The sequence below is a fragment of the Alligator sinensis genome, unplaced genomic scaffold (assembly GCF_000455745.1).
Source record: "Alligator sinensis unplaced genomic scaffold, ASM45574v1 scaffold839_1, whole genome shotgun sequence".
NCBI classification, from domain to species: domain Eukaryota; kingdom Metazoa; phylum Chordata; order Crocodylia; family Alligatoridae; genus Alligator; species Alligator sinensis.
In genome coordinates, this window is record NW_005841885.1 from 1,237,168 (window position 1) to 1,260,057 (window position 22,890).

Below are 22,890 nucleotides of genomic sequence, written 5' to 3' on the forward strand. Positions count from 1 at the left end.
CCAGTGAACCAAAGTGAAGTTTTTCTCTTCCATAACCACACGTAAATGCCTCCATCCTTCCTAATTTTGAGTGGTGTTAGTGGCAAGGGTAGCAAAGTACATGTTATAGTATCTGACTTCGACTGGTAGCATCTTTCCTCTTGCTTGTTTACTACTGAAAGTCAAATAGAAATGGCATTTATTTTTTTTTATACTCAATATAACGACCCAGGAATATAGGACAGTATGGGATCCTGGGTCCATTGAGTCCAGTGTCTTGCTTTCAAACGGCCATGCCATGTGATGCCATTCTTTCATAAACTGATCCAGCTCTATCTTCAGTTTTCTGTGACCACAACACCTCGTGGAAGGCAGCTCCAGAACCTCACAGATCTGGTAACCAGACACCTCCTTTTAATTTCAAAGCTACATTTATTCATGGACAGTTTATGCCTATTTGTTCCTGTGCCAACACTCTCCTTGAGCTTGAGTATTTACCTTCCTGATGCATTTGATTCAGAGCAATCATCTCTCCTTTCAGTTTTGTCCTGCTCCACTAAACAAGTCAACCTCCTTCAGAGTCTTTACGTGAGATTGCTTCTCCCAGTTTATCCTGGCACTCCTCCTCTCTACCTGTGCTAGTTTGGATTCATGTTTCCTGAGCACAGGGGACCAGAACCACGCACACTAACCCAATTGAGGCTCTCTCAATGCCTTGTTCAATAACATTAATACTTCCCTGCCCCTGCAAGAAATACCTCACCTGCTGAGGCCAAGGTTTGCATTTACCCCTTAAACAAGCTAATCACACTGGTGGCTCTTAATCATTCCATGATCAACACTCTCTCTTCCTTGCATTCAAACTGAGAAAGCTCCCCCTCAAGAATACAGCAAAAATCCTTGTTGTTAGTCACTAATAACTGCATGACTGTGGGCTACTGAATGTCATCCCTTTTCTATTAGGTTTCTAGCCTTGAAGATCATTCATGTCCTTCTTATCTGATATTCCAGCCCTCCTCTGCATTGACACTGCTTTCTAACATTATGCTTTCAGCAGATTTCATTACTCCGTTCTCCCTTTTTGTCCCAAGGTAATGAATGAAAATACTGAATACTGACCTTGAACTCTGCTAGTAACATCTCCAGCCCAGACTTCCCCTTTCAACACTGCCTGGTGTCCCCCAACCTCTAGCCCTCAGTTTCTCATCTCCCTTCCTATACCAGTCCCCATCTTCTCAAGCTTAATTTATGACTTTCCATATGACTCAATGTCACATTCTTTACTGAGAGATAAAGGAAAGACCATAGATCTTATCTAGAGATCAGTTGTCTTGCCAAAGGAAGATACCGGGTTACTTCAGCATGCTTCACCTCTGGTAAACCCATAGGCCATTTTCTCCTATTTTCCTTGTACCCCAACATGTTTGATTACCCCTTGGATGAACTTGAGTGTCTGCTTCTGGTTTTCATTGCTGTGATGAAAGGTGAGGGCATACATCATAGACATGACCTTGAGTAACCCAGAGGTACAGACATCCTTATCCAGAGCAGCCCTCTGAGCTGCTTGCTGTGCAAAAGGAGCCTGTGCCCTGCCCTATGCTCTGGTTACTCAGTGAGACTCTTCATCACCGTTACATGAAGTGGCCCCAATACCTACTGTCTTTCATAAGTATGTTATGATTGCTTAGACTAACTGGCTTGCCTGAAGTCGCACAGAAAGTCTGTGGCAGAGAAGTGGCTTGAACTGGGTCTCAGAGTCCCAGGCAGCTGCCCTAGAGTCCTGCCTTCTCCCTCTGCAGCTTCAGGTGTCCACTCCAGAATAAATACAGAGCAGTCCCAGCTCTCCAGTGAGGAAAGGAATTGCAGTTGTGCCTGGTAGGGCAGCCCCTTCCCTTATCCACACTGCCACAGCCCATGCAGACATGCAGCAGAATATGGCCCTAAGCACATATGGATTTGGGTGCACAGAGGTCTAAGCATCTGAGCCCAAATACCAATCTCCATAACACCTGGTATAGGTAGGCTGCAGTATGGTACAGTCCTAAGTGGCTTGAGACAAAAGTTGTTCTCATTGCTAGAACAGTAAAGTCCTAGTATCTGAGAACCAGAGTTACTCTTTTCTTATGCAAACCAAAGAAAGAACAGATTAGCCCATCCATCTTACTCTGCAGCCATTTCACTTGTACATTGGAGATGGGCCATTCTTCTTTATCCTCTCTCTCCATCTAACCAGTCCTAAAGCAGCAGGCATGCCACAAATTAGCTTCACACCCTCCCTGAGTGCCACTGATCCCATTCCTTTGCCCAATCCCCTGCTCTGCTGTTTGTTCCTGCCATACCCGTGACTGTACAGCTTGTTCCCTCCCTGATTTGCTGCATGCCATATATTGAGGCTACCTGTGCCACGTGTTCCACACATGGGCCACCCTTGTCCTAAAGCATGAAACAAGGGGCCAGGGGTGACTCTCAATATAGTTAGTGGGCTATAAATGTAGAAAAGAGAAAGCACATTCAGTGGGGGCATGAGAGAAAACGTCTTACTTTCCTCCAGGTCTCTGGATATTGCAGGAAGCTGGATATACTTGACTAATAGCCCGAACCAGAATAAACCTACATGATGACCCCATATGCTCTTGAAATTAAAAGGTAGCATATCCTTGCAGTCATCTCTAGGCCTTGCTCTGCTACGGTGGGCTGGGTTGTAATATTACAGTTCTTGTGAGCAGGGTTCTACAGTAGCTGCACTGCCTAAGGAGCTTGGCAGGAACCTGATCATGGCCCCAAGAGTCTGTATCTGCCTCCACTTACACCCATCAAGTAATACTCTGCACCCCAAGCGCCTTTCATAGGGAAGAGCACTGCCTGTACTGTACAGGACTGCTCAGCCCTAGTAGGGGTTGCAGAAGGTGCTCTGTGTTAGTCGTGAGATTGCTGCTTGGCAATGAGATCTTGCAGCAACCAGAGAAAACACTACAAGGACATACTAAAGGCATACCTCAAGAAAATGGATGCTGACATCAAGAGCTGGGAGGGTGCTAACCAACTCCAATGGTGCTGCAACCTAAACCAGGTGGCAGCTTGTTTCAAGGTAAGGCATCTTGCCTTGAAGCAGAGAAGGGAGTGGAGAAAATAAAAGGAGAGGAGTCATAGGATCATAGAAAAGGAGGGTTGGAAGGGACCTCAGGAGGTCACATTTAGTCCAACCCCTGCTCAGAGCAGGACTGTCCCCAACTAGATCATCCCAGCCAGGGCTTTGTTGAGCTGGGCCTTAAAAACCTCCAAGGATGGAGATTGCACCACCTCTCTAGGTAACCCGTTCCAGTGCTTCACCCCCCTCCTAGTGAAAACGTTTTTACTAATATCCAACCTAAACCTCCTTTGCTGCCGCTTGAGACCATTGCTCCTCGTTTTGTCATCTGTCACCACTGAAAACAGTCCAGCTCCATCCTCTTTGTAGCCACCCTTCAGGTACTTAAAGATTGCTATCAAATCCCCCCTGTCGTCTTCTTTTCTGCAGACAAAATAAGCCAGTTCCCTCAGACTATCCTCGTAAGTCATGTGCCCCAGCCTCATAAGTCATATGTCCCAGCCTACAACCTACTCTCCCCTGTGAAAAGATCTGCAACTTCTGCAGATGAATCCTTAGTTTAAGGATTGGACTGTTAAATCACCTCAAGACCCATCAATGTGCTGTGGTAGAGATTATCTTCCAACTGAGGGACTGCCGATAGCAACAGCTTCAGAGTCCTGCTGGGAAACCCTGGCCACTAGTGAAACCAGAAAATAGAACAAACGCATGTAGCCCCTTAAAACTGCCAAAGGTCACCAGGGGAAGCTGCAGGATCTGTATTCAAGTTTAATTGCTGTTGAATTTTATTTGTATGTATGAATACTGCTCTCTGTTTATACATACCAGGTAATATCCTGACCCACTGAGGGCGATTTCAGTGGGACCCAGATTTCACCCAGGGGTTTTGTAAAGCCTAGTTTTTTATTATAAAGACTTTTTGTATTTGTAAAGAGCAGAAAAACTCCTTTATCCCAGCTGACAGAGAGACAGGCAGCTTTGAGAAACCAGGTTAGGCTTGTTTACAAAGTCCCTTTGGCAGTTTCAGGGAGCAATTTCAGAATATTTTTTAATCCAATCATGGTAATTTAGAGCCTTTGGCAAGATGAACAGCTTCATCGGAGTCCATTAGTGGAGTTGCGTGAAGCATCTGGTTAGCATCTGGCACGCTGTCTAGCAACATACCAGCTCCCAGCAACGTTCTCACCAGCCTTACGTATGCCCCACTGTTATGAAACAAAGTGGGATGGCCAAAGTAGTTATGTTTGATCCTGCCTCAGGCAGAGTGTTGGTCTGGATGAGCTCTGGATGTCCCTTCTAGCTCTGCTTCTCTGTGAGTCTGAGATTCATTCACCCAGTGGCCAGACATGATACATGCCTCTGAAGAATTACACTGTTCCCATAATGAAACCTCCCAGTCCATTTGGCTTGGAGGGTGCTGTTTTTTCTGGATATAGAAACCTGTTTGCCAAGATTTGAGATGTGACATCTACAAGTCATTTCACAGCAGCCATCACATGGCAATGTTATTTGATTAGTGCAGGGCTGAGCCAGAGTCAGTCAAACGACCCAGAGCTCAAACCCCTCGTCTTGGCACCAGTCCTCCAGACCTTCCAGTTGTACAACTGGACCCTTGTCTAAAGTGCACTATAGTCAGTGGAAAAACTCCCTTTGACTTCCCTGGGCTTTGGATCGGGCCCTTGGTATTGAGTTCCTTGCATGTGAGCAGGCTAGTGCTATCAGGGCCATATGGGCTGGTTGCAAGACCGGCAGTCAAATCATATGGCTCAGATTGAGTGGTTACCGTTATGTCATAGGAGAGAGCGAGCACACTGCTAGTGGTTTGGGGAATGTGTATTCCTTGCTCAGCTGTGTCATAGATTAACTTTATAACTTTGGGCAAAAATGCTGCTTCTTGCTGCCTCTTGCTTCCTCCAGCTGTAAAATGAGGAAGTGAGACTGATCCCACCTTCGTAAGCGCTCTGAGACATGCAGATGAAAAGCTTTTAGTGCTAAGCACATAAAACTGTTGAGGTGATGGACTTTTTACAAAATCTTGGAAGAAGATACAGTCTCTGCCAAGAACAGTTTACAGCCTAGGATCAATGGGACTCAAACTCCTAGAGGGGGAGCCAAGAATCACAGTAAAAAGTTAGAGCTTTCCTTATGTTCTGAGGTGAACTCTACAGAAATTCTCAGCGTCTGAGTTCAGAAGAATCCAAGGGCCTGTGAAAATGCATAAGCAACTGCACACTTTGGCCACATCTAGATGTGCAGGGGCATGTACTTGCAATGGCACAAATAGTAGCGGCGCAAATTTGTGCCACTACTTTGTGCTGCAGTGCATGCCCCTGCATATGCACTTTGGTGAGGGGCAAATTATCCAGCTGTGGCCAAACTGCCCTTTCCCTGCTTCTCCCAGCTCAAATGAAATAGTAGAGATGTTCTGGCCAGCAGCAAGAGTGTCTTCCTGGAGATCTGAGCCTCCATTTTTTCCAGCGCACGTTATTATAACTTTGCCACGCCACTTTTTTTTTTGCTACTGGGAAATCATGGTAGCAAATTTTGCCCCTGCACTGCAAATTTGCAGTGTGGGGCACGTTTTAACATTCTGGGTGTGCAGCTTGTGGCATTGCAAAAAGATTTGCGGTGCCACAAACTGCACGTGCCTGCATATCCGGACATGGCTTTTGTCTGCATGTAGTTGGCAGGATTATGCGCCTGAATTGAGTCATTGCATATACAAAGGATTAGTTAGATGTGCAGTTGATGATTTGCATGCATGCCCACCCAGCTTGTGCACTCTGTTGATTTTGCAAACACGGCTTGTTTGCAAACCAAGTACTAGCTACTCAAGTTTGGTTTAAGTCGATGCTTGGGGGACTGAGGGCTTGGGGGGCTGCTTGTTTGCTTCAACATTTCCCTGCCTTATTTTTTTTACCCATGGCAAATATCAACCAATGGGCCACAGAGGGTGAGTTTTTTCAGCATGTCAGGCTAGCGACAAAGAGATCAGCGTTTTTTCAGCATGTCAGACAGGACACCAAGGTGTTAATTTCTCGAAAGATACTATCTGCGGATTCAATTCATAGGAATAAGCTGTTATGCCAACAGCATCCCCAACACTGTGATTTATTCAGCGTTTGGCAGCAGTCTGCAATTTGAAAATCCTTGTTCAGCCTGGGAAAAAAAAAATTGCTGAATTGTAAAGGATACAAAGACTAATGGTATGAGCCCAGATCCCTTAAAACTGACAGTCTTCAAACTGCACGTCTAGCTGGAACTGAATAAAAGGGCAGTGCTGGAAAGGCCTGGCAGCTTGTATAATACTAAGGAACAGAGGGTTTGATCCTCAACTGTGCCAAGTTTATGTTCGGTACAGCTGAGAGGGGGAGGGGAGGAAGGCAGCTCTAAGTGAAGGCTTTTTAAGTTGCACTGACTGAAGCATTCACATTATTGGGATTGCTGTGGCTTTGCCAAGGGTGGAATAAAGCACACCAGGGCCGCATTTCTACGCTGCTTTGGAGGGTGCAGGTGACTGGTTCGCTATCTTGCTGTCCATCTCTGGGGTGCTGAGAAACAATACGCAGTTGTACTACAGCTTGGTAGCCATAGATGAGGGGGTTTATGGTACACTAGAAGCCGTGGGGTTTTGTCAGGTATTATTCACTGCTTACATACATATACCACCTAACTGTGGTTTTAAACAAGGGATACAGTACAGAGAGTCAATAATCTGGCTGTTTAAGCCCAACGGTTAGTGATCAAGGTAAATGAGGAATTACAGGAAAGACAGCTCAAACGAAAAAGAATTAGCAAAAGCTGTTCTTAACCTCAAGGCACCCCTCAGAAAATGCCAGGTCTTCGCCTGCACTCACTTTTTTGACTATGGAACAATTATACAGCAATTCTTCTGTTACAAAGAACCACAACAGGGAAGAAATATTTTTGATGCTAAGGATTCCTATTTGAAATTGCTGGGTGTATCTTGTAAAGCGTGTATAGGTTTGCACATTTAAAAGTGCTAATACTGTGCCGCACCCTGGTTAAAAATCACTGAGCTAGACAGTACATGAAACAGTAGCATCAAATCACCCTGGAAGACAGTTTAACCATGTTGAGTTGAGCTATTTTCTGTCATGAGGTTCTCTTAAGCAGGCATGTGGTGAGAGCAGGATGTTTCCAGCTGTTGCTCTAAATAGTACAGCTTCCTTTCACCTATGTTTTCAACAAACTCACGCAAAGCAGTTATAACACACTTCTGTTTTCAAAATGGCAATATTCCCCCTTGTCCTAGTCTGTACCCACTTCCCACGACCACGACTGAGAACACAAGCTGCAGCATAGTGGACAGTCAGGCAGAAGTTTAAAAATGTTGCTTGACCAACGACCTTAGGGCAGGTGAATTTATCATACGCATTGCAAGGCCCTGCAGCATGTTTCTGATTAAAACGGCATGATTATTTATTTAGACAGGAACCAAGGGCGCCTTGTACAAAAAGACATGCTCCAGCCCCAAGAGACTTGCAGGCTAAACAGAATATATTGGGAGCCCTCATCCTGTAGGAGAGCGTATTGGCTTTTCAAAAATAAACTGTGTGGGTGAGCGACAGCTTTATTTGAATTACTAGGGATTCGTGTTGGGTGGTCTTCAGGGAAGGAGAACGTTTTGAAGACAGCTTGAAAGGAGACCCCTGACACATGGACACGGGGAGGGAGTACCAAACATAGAAGACCACATGGAATAAGTCATTAAACGTGACTTTGTCCTGCCTTCTATCTCCTCATGATGCCTGTTCAAAGTTTGCATAGAGAAGAATCAATGCTGTCTCCCCCAGTCCCTACACAACAAATTGTTTTATCAGGATAAATAATCATACAAGGTTTTGCCATATAACTCAGATGTAGAGGGCTATACAGCATGCCGTGCTAGTTTCCCCTCTTGAAGATCAAAAGGTGGATCATTAACTTGCAGCTTTATTTTATTCGAAGAAGAACAATCAAATGGGTTGTACCAAACCCTCCGACAGGGTGAATGGAACAGTCGTTAAGCAAACAGAAGAGCAAGAAATGAATGGCTTTTGTTGAGGAAAAATGGAAATGTTTTCTAGTTAAACAAGCTGTCATTTAGGACTTAATAGCATGTGCGTGTTGGAAAGCAGATCCACGCGCCAACAATGCCTGAGAAATAAATGGGCGGTGAACATGAAGGAGCGTGCACAGCTTCACTACAGCTCTGGCTTTTCTCAGGAAATCCTGGCATTTTGCTTAAGTATCTCAACCATTTTTAAACCATGTTAACTTGGAGCTTGACCAACAAGTTAATGCAGGTGGGCTTCTTTTTCCTCCATTCTTTTTTTTTAAAGCAACAAAAAAACCCCAGCCATTGTGCACGTTCCCCCACCTTACAACCTTCACTCCCCAGGTAGTTTTCTGTCAAACTTTCTAAATTAAAAATAGCAGGGAAGGTTTTGTTGGCTGCCACAGATATGTCATCTCCTCTCCCAGTGAGTGTGAAACAGTTGCAGCCATTAATGGACTCTTAGTTTATGCATTTGGGGGATCAGTTTAAAGAGGCCCCACGCCGTTTAAAAAAGATCTGCAGCCTAAAGGACACATTGGTTGTGCCAATGTGAAACTGAAATAATCCTAGAGCAGTCAAGGGAGTTTCTCTGGATTTGCATGTGTATCACTAAGAGTGGATCTCAGTCCTGTCTCATCCTAGTGTTCACAAAACTTTGGAGACAAGCTCAATGTCACCTCTTCTCTGGTGCAGGCAAAGAAGATACGCTCTCCAGTTTGCAGGGGTGCATTGAAGGATAAGGCTCTTGCTGGGATTTTGGCAGAACAACTTGCTACTTGAATATATAGCCCTTAGAGATGTCAAGCGGTTTGCATTGTTAACAGCATAATGGTTATATAGCGATTCTCACCCTGACGCACAAGAGATTGGAGAGCAAACTCTTCACCCACCAAAGAAATGCAGATGTTCTGGGGTGGAACATGACAACTGTTTACTTCTGATATCACCTTAGGACTGCTGCTCCGTTACCTGACAAGGGCAGTCCATTCCAGTTAGCCTTCTGCCATAATATTATTGAAGGGAATGGGGGTCATGTCCTAGCCCGAGAGGGATTGTATTGCAGAGGAGCTGAGAAAAGAGATGGGACATCAGACAGCAGTCATTGTTTGCTGTCCTCTGCAAAAAAAAGAATCCACTCCATCCTCCCATCTTTCACACACAATCTTATTTCTCACAAGCCATTCAGCATCAGTGCACAGATTTTGTAGTGAAAGGCTAACAAAGCAGGACCAAAATGAGGACTTAAATGGGCATGGCCTTGCTAAAAGTAGTTGGTGTTCTTTATAGTGCTGCGTTATAATGCATTGTGGAAGTTTGTTTCATTTTTATTTCCAGTTGACTGCAAATAGATTGCTTGCAAGTTAACTGGTTTGCTGCACAGTTCCTTTGCAACGTGCTCACTTTGAAGTATCAATATCATCCAATCCTCCCTCCCCCACAGAGATCTTTTAAGACCTTTCGAAACCAAATCTAGGAAGGAGGAAATCAAGTAGAGCCTACTCATGTTAGAGTACAAGTGGTCTTTAACATTGCCAAGAACAGGGACCTACAGTTTACCTTGCTGGATTGATTTATGGACAGTTCTAAATAGGTGAAAGCTCATTTTGTCTGTCATCTTAGAGCACAAGACTGTAAATGGCTTCGCAAGAGGAGCAGTTTTCTAATCCCCAGCAATTAGGCAAATAATTTTAGTCTAGAAAATTGCCTGTTTCCCGTTTTTTCTTCTTCTTCACCAAGACAACAAACAACATTGTGTGTGTGCTGTTCTAAAAATACCCTGGCGCTGCAAATTGGAGTCTGATGTGGGAGGAGAAGGCGCTCAGTACGCTGCATGTGAGAGAGAGAGAGAGAGAGAGAGAGAGAGAGAGAGAGAGAGAGAGGGGCAGGCAAAGAAAAAATATCCTGTGAATACTGAAAGAAAATGGATCCGCCTAATTGGTGGGGGGAGGGGCGAAAACACCAGTAGCAAAAAACCCAGCCCTTGTACACAGCGCTCATGTTTGGAATAAGACACACCTGAACCGTAAGGGCTGGAAGGGATCTGTCTGGTGCTCTCTGCTGGCAGGATATCCTGTGCGTACCACAACAGAAGAGGAGGTGGATACCATATTTATGGTCTTATAACATGCCCATCTTCTTACTATACAAGAACACAATATGCTTGCTGCATTTCTGACAGGCAGTCTGTACCCAGTACTTTCCATGCAGATGCAAGAGGATATAGTACACTTCAAGTGTGTGGAGACATTTCAGAACTAGATTGTCTAGGGCACTGAAAAAATAAGGAAGTATGTTCCAGTGGTTAGGGTGCTAGCTGGACATTTGCTTCCCTTGAGCAAATGTCATCCTCAGCAGCTTGCCAAAGGTCAGACAAGTGCCTAACAGCAGTAGGTCCCCAAGTCCATTTGGCCTTCAGTAAGATTAGTGCCTGAATCATTTAGGCTCTTTCTAAAAATCCCATTCTTGATCCTGCTGTGTCTCGGTTTCTCATCTGCACGTACAGTGGGGATCCTGCGAGGACTATGAAAAAGGGTGAAGTGCTCGGGTGCTGTTGTAATGGTGGTGTCTTGCTCAGGCTCCGATGGATGGCATGTAAGGGATCCATTTGAGAGGCTGAGGGAAGGTGGATAGAGAACAGGTTGCTCTTTTGAATGTTGCTAAAGAGTGTTCCCAGCGTGCAGAAGTTTATTTGGGGAGCACGCTGCTTTCTGACGAAGTCTGCGGTGCTTCCTGTGCGTGTTTGTTCTGCGAGCGGAATATTTGCTGTGCATGTTGTGAAGGATAAGGAGCAGCCTCTTGACTTTTCCAGATGTTGGTTGTCCTGCTTTGATGTTCCTTCCTGCTGCTTCAGTGGTTTGTGTCTGAATAGCGGTTTAGATGAGAGCTGCTTGTTAAACAAACAATTCAGCAACATCAGGAGCTTTGAAATCCAGTATGTTTAATTAATGAGCTTTGCTCACTTCATAAAGAAATACGTACTCGATTCACGGTAGAACAAGCGTATTCTGTTGAGTAGTGAATTGTTCTGGCATAATTGCAAGCGTTTACTAGTTCACTTGTTTTTTTCCATTAAACCTTAAAGAAAAGGCTGAAAGTTACCAAGTCCTCATGCAACCCTTGCAACTTACAGACACCATTGTCTTCCCTATATAATCTCGCCCACATCCTCCATCTACACACTTCCTCCTTTCTCCTCCTCTGCACAGAATGCACAGTCTTAATGCTGATCACAGATTATAATCATTATCCCTATTGCTGTGGTACATGGAGCCCTCCTTCCTAGCCTAAAGGCTGTACTAAGGCAGTGCATGGCCCAAGGAGTTTGCCCTCTAAGTCTTAAATACAGAAATCAATAATTGGGAAAAAAATCCCACATCATCATAGTTCCACATTATGCCATCTAATTAACACTACACCAGTGACTTCCAATACAAAACCCACTAATCACAAGCTATTTCCACTTCCATTAACGATGATCCAATGCTACACAGTTAAAACATAACCATTAGTTAAAAATATGTGCTGTGCACACTGACACAAATGCAGTGCTCTGAGCAGCTGGAGAGCTGCCAGTTTTAAGTGCACCACGTGGTAGGGGCTGAAGGTTTCGTGTTTTGCACAGAGGATGAGGAGAGAAGGCATGCAATTAGTGAGTGGTGGATGACGGCAAGATGCAGAGAAGAGATGAGCTTGGTTGTAGGGGGCCTGGGTTAACTGAGGACAATACTAGAGATTTTATGGCTTCTCTACAGCTGTGCTGGTGCTACAGCACTGAAAGAATCTTAAACGTAAATGTTAATGCTCTGGGACATAAGGCCAATATGGTCCCTGCCCATTGAGTTTGGCTGTTGAGCCACATGATTGTGAACCAGTGTCCATAAACTAAGTCACTTCAGTAGCAGCCGGATTGCAATCTCTTTGGGGCAGAGGCTATCACATGAGTACAGCACCTAACACAGTGGGTGCTCTCAGCTGATAGAGACTTTTGCATGTCATTTGTACTTGAGAGAGAGACAGGGAAATCAGATCCACCTGTGTGGGCCTAGCACTCAGAAAAGAGACATCCAGACTTCTCACAAGTGCAATCCTCTCTCCTCTCATTAGTTTGACACCCAGTGCTTCTGGTCAGCCTGAGCCACAGACAGTGGGAAACTGTCTCTCCGCTTAGCACAGCCCCCACTGAACCCTGCAATTGCAGCATAGGATGTGGTTTCCTTGAGCTTGTGTCAAATGATGGTGCTGGTGTTTGCGCAGGGGCAAGGGGGGCCAGTAATCAACTGAGAAGCTGACAGGGAGATGTAAATATCGACAGCAATGATCTATTGCCGCAGTGAGTAGAGACCCACTACCTGCTTCCAGATCACAGAGTCATAGAAAATGAGGGTTGGAAGGGATCTCAGGAGGTCACATCTAGTCCAACTCCCTGCTCAAAGCAGGACTGTCCCCAGCTAGATCATCCCAACCAAAACTTTGTCTAGCCAGGTCTTAAAAACCTCCAAGGATGGAGATTTAACAACCTCTCTGGGTAACCTGCTCCAGTGTTTTACTACTCTCCTGGTGAGAAAATACTTCCTAATATCAAACCTCAACTTCCCTTGCTGCAACTTGAGACCGTTGCTCCTTGTTCTGCCATCTGTCACCGCTGAGAACAGTTTAGCTCCATCCTCTTTCCAACCCCCCTTCAAGTAGTTGAAGGCTGCAGACGAGGTGGAAGATTGTGGGCAACATCTGGAGAGATAAAGCACCTCCCTGAGAGTAGCTAAAAAGTTCAATTATGTCCCCAAAGGCTTTTAGGAATATTTATTTTTAAAAAGTTACTTCATAAGACAATTCTGTCCTCTGCCGTTCCTATGAGCTTGCTGATCAGAGGGGCAGGGAGGTAACAGAGCAGCAGGAGTAGAGCTTTGTTTGAGCTGTAATGAAACTCCCCCCTTTTCACTGCTGCTCAGGGCCATGGCAGCGCCTCTAATGTACTGCTACCTGCTGCTGCACTGGCACAGCTACTGCTAAGGCAGTAAAAACTCCTTTTCTAGCCTCCAAATGGCTCTGGTGGGAATTGAAAGAGGTTCCCATCCATGCTCCAGCTTATTAAATTAGCTGCTGCTGCATTGAGTCAAATGTCTGCCTTGCTAAAACCTCCTGTGACATAATTAATAAGCATCCCTTATGTATGGATTCTGCTGTATAGGTGAAGCTCTGTGGGTAGGTAGGTTAATTGACTTTGCAGCAGTGACAGAGTTCTCACTTTTAACTACCTTAAAAAGTCCTGGATCCAAAACTAAGTGCTGTTTCCGGTTAATATTTCTTTATTTCCAGATGTTTAGGTCCAAGTGAAGGGAAAAGCATTGTCTGGAATGGTAGAATATCCGCTTTCTTCCTGCCCCTTCCTCATTTATGCCCTCCACTTTGTCTCATAAAAACTGGGTACCTGAAGTGGAATTGAAGTCCAGCAGTAAACGGTATCCTAAAACCCAAAACACCCTTGTGCCTTTTCACTGGTTTTTACTGCCAATGGTACTGGAAGCAGAATTCCAGAGCTCGGGGGGGGTCTGAGGTAATATCCTTTGCTCTAGTCATTAATCAGCCTTTGGTTGTGCTGGATCCAAACTCCCAGATCAGTATATCTACATTTTGGGGAAGCTTGGATCTAAATTCAAGTACAGCATCTCGGATGCTCTCCAGACGAAATTTTTTTTCACATCCTGCTTCTCCCTTTCATGGGTTTTTAGTGGTAAAGTTGGTGGTGGAGGCATAAAGAGCACAGTATAGGCCAGAGCTTCAGATGGCCAGTGTCGTGAGGTCCGGAGCGGCTCCACTGAAGTCAGTGGATTGACACTAGCACAATTGAGATCATTATGTAGCTATGCCTCACTCAAAGCCTGCGTGTCAGCAGAACCCCTCAGTCTGCCAGCAGAGCTACATCACATCCCGCCTGTCAGGGGAAGAAAGGCCTCTGCAACCATCCGGCAGAAGACATATATTAGATGCTTCTGTGCTTTCATCTTGGGGCTGCTGCTGCCTTCCCAGGACGTGCTTCACACTCTGGTGACAGCTGTGGAGTGGAGCCCTGTGGAGCTGGCAGAAGCAAGGCAGTGGTGGCTTTTCTTTGCCACCAGAAGTTGTAGCCATAGCCCAAGCTATAAACAGTCCCAACTTTTTGCCTGTCCCACTTGTGGATTGAGATGTGTGGCCTTTCAGAAAGCCCCTTGAAAAGGCATCTCTCTCTGGCAGCCTTTCCCCTACTTTACCCTGGAGAGGGACAGAACAGTCTCTTAGACAAACACTGCAGAAGTGCTCCTCCAACCCTTCACTCTCTCCCAGCTGTGTGCAGCAATGGCCCCAAACTGGTGGAGAGCAGACATGGTTGCCAAGATCCCCTCAGCTGCCAGTACTCTGCTGATCTAGTTTACTGTATTTAAGGGCTGGTGTTCAGATGTGCCGAGTGCCCACGGCTGCAGCAAGAAGGCACCACACTGTACTGTATGTTAATAATCAGCACTTGGCTGGCCGCAGCAGGTGACCCACATAGCACGGCTGTTGTTGCAGGCAGCGAGTCTGCTCAGCGGTTCCAGTGCAGGGCTGGAGGGGTTCCCTGGGCTCTCACATCCACATACGGCTGCACAACCCAGGCCACTTTTATTAGAGGTGTGGAATTTCACCTCTCTCTTTTTGCCAGGCACACATCTGCAATCCTGCTGATGTGTAAAATCCTCTAATGAGTGTGAAGACAACTGGAAGGCACTTGGCTGGGTTGGCTTTGAAACCTGGTTTGAGGACAAGGTCCCATGATGCTGAAAGGTGTTGAAGCTGGGGAAAGGTACTTCGAGCATGTAGAGCTGTTCTAGTATCAGTCATGAGGCAGGTGAGCTTTTAAATGCTTGCTCCAATAGGGTAGCACACTCTCCTTATCCTTCTCCCCTGCCCAGCCTGCCTTCCAGCATGGGCAGACAGGGCTTCCCCTCTCCGGATGCTTGCGTGACTATGTAGGGGCCATCCACTTGGCCAAGAGTCATGTACCTAAGCCATTCCTTCACACTTGGTTGAGTTTGTGATCAGTTCCTATTACTGTTCTGGTTGCTAAAAAGATAATTATGGTTTGGGCTGAGTAAGAAACAGTCCTGTGCTGACAATGGGAATGAACATATACACACTAAGATTAAAAGTGGCAAACAATGACTAATTTCACAGTCTTAAACCCTGCAATCTTTAGTCAGTCCCTTCTAAGGTAAAACACACGGTATTTTGCAACAATGCTTTGGCTGGGCTAAGGAAGGAAAGATTAGACCCTGTGGTTCTCCAGCACCTACTCTTTCTTTCCAGTGTTTGTCCTGTTTAGAAAAAAAGTATACATGCCCAAAAATGCATATGTGAATGTATATTCCAGCTGTATACTCCACTGCATATGCATCTAGCTGTCCATTTGTTGATGCGAACAAATTAGTTTATGTGCATAGCAGTAGTGAACAGATAAAACATGAAAGAGAAGGTCTACAAGCATTAGTGTTGGCCCTTTGCAGGCACCTTCCACTGAGCATCTTGAAAGTCTTATCTAGCTGACCAGCTCTAAGCTTACATTAAGTCTAAAATGGCATTTCTTGCATCAGAGAACCCTTTCCCTGGCTAGCTTTTATCATAGATACTCACATATCATGCACCCCTTTCTCCCCCCCCAAAAAGAAACAACAACAAAAACAAAACAAAACAATCAGTCTTCCAAAACCAGGGTGCATGTCTTAAGCAGGAGGTCTATTTTCTTCACTGGAATAGAAGCAGAGATGCTGTGCTGTAGTGGCTGCTGCTTCTCTCCAGGCCAGCAAGCAGCAGGGGCAGAGGCCATTTTTAACCCTTTCACAGCCACTGCCAAGTTGGCAGTTGCTTTTGGCAGAGCAGTTGACACTGTAGCTTTTGTATCTAGCAGCCAGTGAGCTGAGTGATGGAGAGCAGGCTGCTGCAGTCAGCCAGCTCTCAGCTGCGACTCTGGGAAAAGATTTTTTCCTATATTTTGCCTTCCAAAAAAGAAGGAACATTTCTTGGGGTGTGGGGGGATGGTATGCAAGGAGATACAGCATGTTATTTTGCTCTGTTATCACTTGTTTGGTTCCATCACTTGCACCTTTACCTCAATTTCTGCACCAACTTTCATTCAACTAGCATTGCAGAACCACGAAGCCAGATCCATCCCAGTTGTATGCAAGGCTGGATTTGGCCTTTTCACTCTTACAAACTCTTTTAAGGACTAAAGTTTGAAGAAAAAAGTTCAGTCATCTCCTCTGTACTGATGTTTGATTGCGCGGTTCCTTTCATGCACCACAAAAGGCTCCTCGCTCCAGGCAGGTTTCAGTTGGGTGAATCTACTTCTAGTGGACTCATTACATATGGAACACAGTTTGATTTTGTGGAGAAGAAAAGATAAGAGATAATAGCAGTCTGACTGCTCAAGTAAAATCAAATTAAAAGACCAAGAACTTTGTAAGGTGGAATGACAATGGAAAATCCCCCGAGAGGTCATTTTAGGCAGCGTAAGAGGGGCATACTAGCCCCATGGGCATAAAGGTACAAGGTGTCAGGGGCCCTCCATGAAGTGTCTGTACCACACAACCTGGGGAGATGCACAGATTTTCACCCTATCCATAGCATGGGCACAGTAATCTTGCTTTACCCCACTCAGGCGTTAGGAGACAGAATTCATTAGTGAATGTGAACTACTTCGGCTTGTTTGGATTAGAAGTACCATTTAAATTACATTCCTATTTTATATGATGCATATACCATTAGAGGACACTTTTTTTGGGCATTACTCACACAGAGAAGATGGACCATTTTTGCTTCTGAGGCTAACACCAAGGGGCCAGGACCTAACCCAGTCGAGTGCTTACCCTTCAGCTTTGTCTATGGGATTTAAATACACGCTTTTCCATATCAGGGCACAGGGCAGAGAATGCTGGATTCAGCAGTGTGTTTGCTAATCGACCCATTTGTAGATGACAGAGCTTTTAGCTTATTTCCATCCCAAAGCTAGAAAGGATCTTCCATGTGTCAGTGACAAGAAGCAACAGCCATCATCAGTCATTTGTGGAAGTGAAGCCATATGTAGAGCTATAGATGCATTTGTCTGGAAAAAGAACATGGAACAATCTGCCCTACACACACATTCCAACAGCTATGCAAAATCAACTCACCCTCTGCCTGGCTTTTCATTTTAAGCACAGACATTAAGTAAGTTCTGATCACACCACCTTTCCAAGCTTGGCATGTCTCAGGGTTTCTCTCAGTCTCCTCCACCTCTCCATCAGCAGGCTCCACTTCACATTTCCCAGCAGGATCACCCATTCACGGAGCTGGAGGAGGTTCAGGTGAACATGACCAGCCTGTTACATGGAGCTATTTTCCCCCACGCTTCTTCCAAGTGTCCTTTAATGACAAACCACAGTGAGCAAGAACAGTGTGGCTCTTTTTTGAAAGAAAGATATGCTATTTATATAGTGCCCCCCACGTATGTCGTCATGCTAATCATATAAATCATTTCAAGACTTTACATGCTATAAATTGACTTTCTGCTGTGCTGGTGGATGTCACTAACTCCACCCTTACCAATAATGCCATTGTTCCCATAGTAACTTGTTTACTTCGGGGGGGGGGGGGAGGGGCAGGAAAAAGCAGGAGGAAACTAAAAACTGATCCAAATCAAGGCAAATCTAGTATGTGGCTCAATAGTGTCAAAATAGGATGCTGTATGCTGCAAGTTACCACTTGTTTTAGGTGGAACTCCCATACTTGTGAACATTGTGACTGCTAGTTTCACTTGTGACCCTACAGTCACAGATTTGAGTTTTGTCCATTACTGAAGGCAACTACCCCAACCCACCTCCCCACAGCAGCAGCAAATCAAGAATCCCGAGATAACATACACTATATGACAGAGATGTGAACAAGAAGGAAGAGCAGAGTCATGGCACCCTAGGTCTAAGTTTTACAGAACATCTGTTTATGGCTATTCTAGCCATCTCATTCAGTATCCAGAATCCTCTATTTCTCTAAGTTTTTATGCTACGCCCCTCACTGCAGCAATCCAAGGCCTCACTCCAGCTACTGAGGCTAAACACCCACCAGATCCTTTCACTCACTGAACTTTGGAAGAGCAAGAGACTAGATCTGAACTTTGCTTGGGGCTCATCTCATTTTGGGAAGCATGTTCGGGGGTCGTTTTTGGATAGCGGGTGGGGGGGGGGGGGGGGAGAACAGACAAAGGCTTCTTAGGCAAGGACTGAGTCACTTATGAGCTTCTTTTCTTGTCTAGTATGTTGTGCTTATTATTTCTATAGCACACTCCTACTTATTCCCTCACCCTATTACCAGAAATTGGGAAGGGAAATTCTGAGAGCCCAAGATTATGCAATGTAAAGCACACTTATAATGCATGTATGCATCAGCACAAGAGCACTTGGTCAATGATTCTGTCCCTGCAACTTGCTGAGGCACCTGAAGTCGACCTGACACTCAGGTACGTTTCTATTACTTCACTGCGATGTAACCATGGTGTCTTTTTTTTTCCTGTGCAGTTGGCCATGGGCAGAGCGAAGGGGAGCGTATGGTTGTGTCTGATTTCCACATTTTCATCAGAGACAGCTTGCAGCACATTGAACTCATGAAGAATGAACACCCTGATCTGCCCATTTTCATTCTGGGGCATTCCATGGTAAGTGTACCCTTCTTAACGATGGTCAGGACAATTTGCTACAGCTCATTCACAGAGTTAGGAGTCACCCAAGCTACCGTGCAAAAAAAAAAAAAAAAAAGCAAAGCAACAAGTTACTTCACTCTTTTGCCACTGCTCTTCCACCCTGGAGGGCTTCAGTGTATAGGACCACTCAGTCCTTGCCCCTGGAATCAGAATGCAATTACTGCCATTTGCAAGAGTGGTTTTGTTTGCTTAATGGCAGCATTTCCCAACCAGGGTGCCATGGCACCTGTGAAAGGATCTCATAAGTGCTATACAATAATAGCATTGTTAGTAGGCCTGTGCAAAGTGGCAAGTGTTCACTTCGGATTTGGCCGATTTGGAGGACAGTAATTTAGATTTGGAGATTCAAATCAGTGTCCCAATTCGATTTAGCCTAATCAGATATGAAAGATTTGGTGCTGCTTCAGAAATTTGGTCATAGACTAAAGAGGCAGCTGACACAGCTGCCTCCAGCTGGTAAGTCTGTTGGGGTTGGGGGGGGTAGAAGGGAAGGGACAGATTGGGGCTGGGACAAGCTGCCCAGCCGGGGCAGGGGACTTGGGAGGGGGGTGGAGGGGTGCACGATGTGCGGCGGCAGCGCTTGGAGCAAGGGCTGTCCACTACTGCCACTTGCTCAGCCGGTCCGGGGGTGGGGGATATGGAGGTGCAGCTCGCTCCGGGCAGAAGGGGGCAAGCGGCAGGAGGGCATAGCCCCTACTCCCAGCGCTGCCGTGCCCACATCCCACCACACCAGCTGGCAAATGGCAGCAGTGCATAGCCCCTGCTCCAAGCACTGCCACACTGCTGCATCTGCACCCCTCCCCCAAGTCCCATGCCACCACCCCCACCCCAGCTGGGCAACTTGTCCCAGCCCCAATCTGTCCCTCCCCCATGCCCCAGACTTGTCAGCTGCCTGTTTAGTCTGTGGCCAAATCACCAGATCAATTCAGATGCTTCAAATATATTTGGAGCTTTTAATTGCTCTCCTGATTCAATTTGGATTCAGAGATTCAGTCCCCAAAATGGGCCGAATCTCCTCCAAATTGAATCGGCTCCCGAAGCCTCGCACAGCCCCAATTATTAGATGTGCAAACATGATTCACAAGATAAACCCAGAGATTTCAAGTATAGGAATCTATAGTGTTAAAAGCATTCTTTGCAAGAGAGCAGATACTCTATTACTTTTGTGTAGTCAAAAAAAAAAGTGAAAAACTAAGACCTGACATTTTCCAAGGGGTATCTTGAATCTATCAAGGGGTGCTTTGAGACACAAATGGTTGAAGAGTGCTGCCTTATGGACACCAGTTTCCTACTGGGAACTGGACTGAGTCCTACTCACTCATTTCTCCCAGTCCTGAGCAGCTGCCAGCAAGTAGCATCTTACATTCAAGAACTGGGGTTACATTTGAACCAGTAAGCAGGAGGTAAAGCACTCCATGACCTTATGAGAGGATTATGTATGAAACATAGCCATGCACTGTAGCTCCATTGTGAAGAACAATTACAGGAAAATGCACCAAGGATAAGGGACAGAAAACAAAAGGGTGGTTCCTTTTGCGAGCCAATTTTATGTTGAAAGTATAGGGCAAATCCAGCTTACTCAGCCAGGAAATGATCCTATTGAGTTTACAGATCTTTTCCCTGAAGATTTAAAAAGGCATTCTGGTATTCAGCCCCACATTCAGATAAACAAGAGTCCTGATATAAAATATCACACAGCTTAAGAGTTACATTGGCTCAGAGCAAAGTGAACAAGCAGCCAGTTCCCAAGGTCATTGAGATTCTTCTTGCCGCTGCTCCATTTGGAACAAGCCAATGGTTCTTTGGTAGCATGGACCTTCACCAAGCATTTTCCTTGGCAACTAATCCTCTGTGAACTTCACTGAGCAAGTGAGCCAAGCACTGCTGCCTCCCCATCAGAATGACTACGCTTTTCACACGGGAAGGGGCCAGTCCGCATCTTGTCAACAATGCACTTGAAGCCACATGTGAATATGTTGCTGTAGGACCTGAAGCCTATGAACAACTGAGTGCAAAGCTGGGAGAGAGGAAACCTCACAAACATTTGTGCATCAGTAATTCAGGCCTATAATTAACCAATATTTCACATCTTTCTTTCTGAAGCAACACCACTTCATAACCCTTGAGACAACAATATCATGCAGAGAGACTGGAGGCAAAGCTCCAGCCTCTCTGCTCACTGGGTTATCCTCTCCCAGTCATTGCCACCCCTTCAGTGGGCTGGACCTCCAACCAGTCCTCATTTCAACCCTCAAATCTCACCCAGAGTGGCCAGAAGACCTTTATTTTTCAGTCCTCACCATAGGGATGCATTGGAACCATGATCCTGCCAACGCATGTGAATAAATCCAGTGGTGTTCCACAAAATTGCTTTTATGCCTGAAGTTTAGTAGTGCATAACAGTATATAAGATAGTATCTTCCATTACTGAAAGTATGGCCCTATTACACACAAGAAACTTAACCCCAATCTGTTTTTGGGTTACTCCAGCTCATGTTCCTTTGTTAGCATAGTTCTCCAGCCACATTATAAGCTCCTTGGGACAGGGGGCTTCTTCCCCCAACCTCACACCAACTATTTTTAGGGTGCCTGGTAGGCCATCGACGTTGTACAAACAAAGAAGAATCATGCTCTCTCTCTCAATGCTTCTTGCTTTTTTTTTATTGCAGGGTGGAGCCATCTCTATTCTAACTGCAAGTGAGAGGCCAAATGACTTTTCGGGCATGGTTTTAATTTCTCCTTTGGTTGTAGCAAGCCCTGAGGCAGCAACACCCATCAAGGTAATGGAAGAAAAAAGAAAGACTGTTCTACTGTTGATCTAGACATTTTAAATAAACATGACAACAAACCGACGTTACTGCAGGCATCCTACAGAGATCCCTCTTCTCTGTCACAGGGCACCAGCCATTATCTCCTTCCTCCACTAGCCACCCCCTTTGCCAAACAAATACTTTTAATCCAAAAAAGGAAATTAATTTTGTCCCTTCCAAGGAGAGCTTTTATCCCCTTAGTTCAAAATTAGTGCTGGAGAGAAGAATGGAAGCAGGACAGGCCTGGTTTCTACATCACCAACCATCTTGTGATGGTTCCTTCCTTAGTTGAGGGCCACACTTCCGCTTGGGCCCTGTGCTCTGGTGACTTCACTCTCTCTGTGCCCCTTTTCTGGGGCATCCAGGTTTTAGACAGGACACAGCGAAGTCAAAACCTCACTGCTCCTTGCACTTCTCAAAGGGATCTTTAGCCATCTCTGTGGTAGGGCTCCTAACCACATCCCCAGCTGTGCATCTGAAAAGCACCTGACCACAGCAGTTTTAGTTAAGGAGTTAGGGAGCCTGGACAGGGCTAGTCTCCACAGAGGATTATCAGTCCTGGATTAGGCACAGACTTTATTTTTTTCCAAGTTACTATTCTATAGCACTCTTTATCCAGCCTGTCTTCCATCAAGGAGGCTCCATCACCTCACCTGGCACCCCCAGGCAAGGTGCAGGCAGCAAATTTAAGCAACAGTCCCAAAAGAAACATCAAATAAAGAGTTTATCACCTTTCCTGAGCCCCCTTCCCACAGGGCACTAGCCCACTAATTTTTTTTCCTAGAGTCATTTCCCCAGTCTGGATCCTTATTCCCAGTTAACTTCCAGGCTATCTGTTCAAGATTTGCTCCTCTCCCTTTCCAAAGAGTCACCAGAAGTAATCCTACTGCTGGGCTTTGTCTGCTTGCTACTGAGCTTTTCTAGTCCATGAGGGCAAAGGGCAATCACCTGTTTCCTTTGCAGCTGAATCAGATAACTGATCCAAGCCATGTAATCACCAGCAGATCAGGATCATCTGGGGGAATAGCAGCTCCATCAGAAATGCAGAGCTGGATGACTCTTAAAGGACTCATTAGCAAGTGAAAGGGAAGGTGTATACGTGATCAGAAGAGATGCAAAGGAAAATAAGAGACCTGAGCAATGCTAGGTGTTTTTAACTTCCAGTGTATTTAGTGAGCAAGGAGGGCATTTGGCTCCCCTCAGGACTGTG

General features: G+C 45.5%; 1 protein-coding gene across 5 annotated transcripts in view; it reads left to right on the plus strand.

Moving 5' to 3' along the window:
* MGLL (monoglyceride lipase) overlaps positions 1–22,890 on the plus strand; it is an 82,176-nt gene that overhangs the window by 42,665 nt on the left and 16,621 nt on the right. For 4 of the 5 annotated variants that reach the window (XM_014516966.2, XM_025196825.1, XM_006017773.3 and 1 more), the window contains exons 4-5: positions 18,689–18,825; positions 21,540–21,650. In XM_014516966.2, coding sequence (XP_014372452.2) covers positions 18,689–18,825; positions 21,540–21,650 — 248 coding nt within the window. The remainder of the gene's footprint in view (positions 1–18,688; positions 18,826–21,539; positions 21,651–22,890) is intronic. The other variant, XM_025196823.1, reaches the window with a different exon arrangement.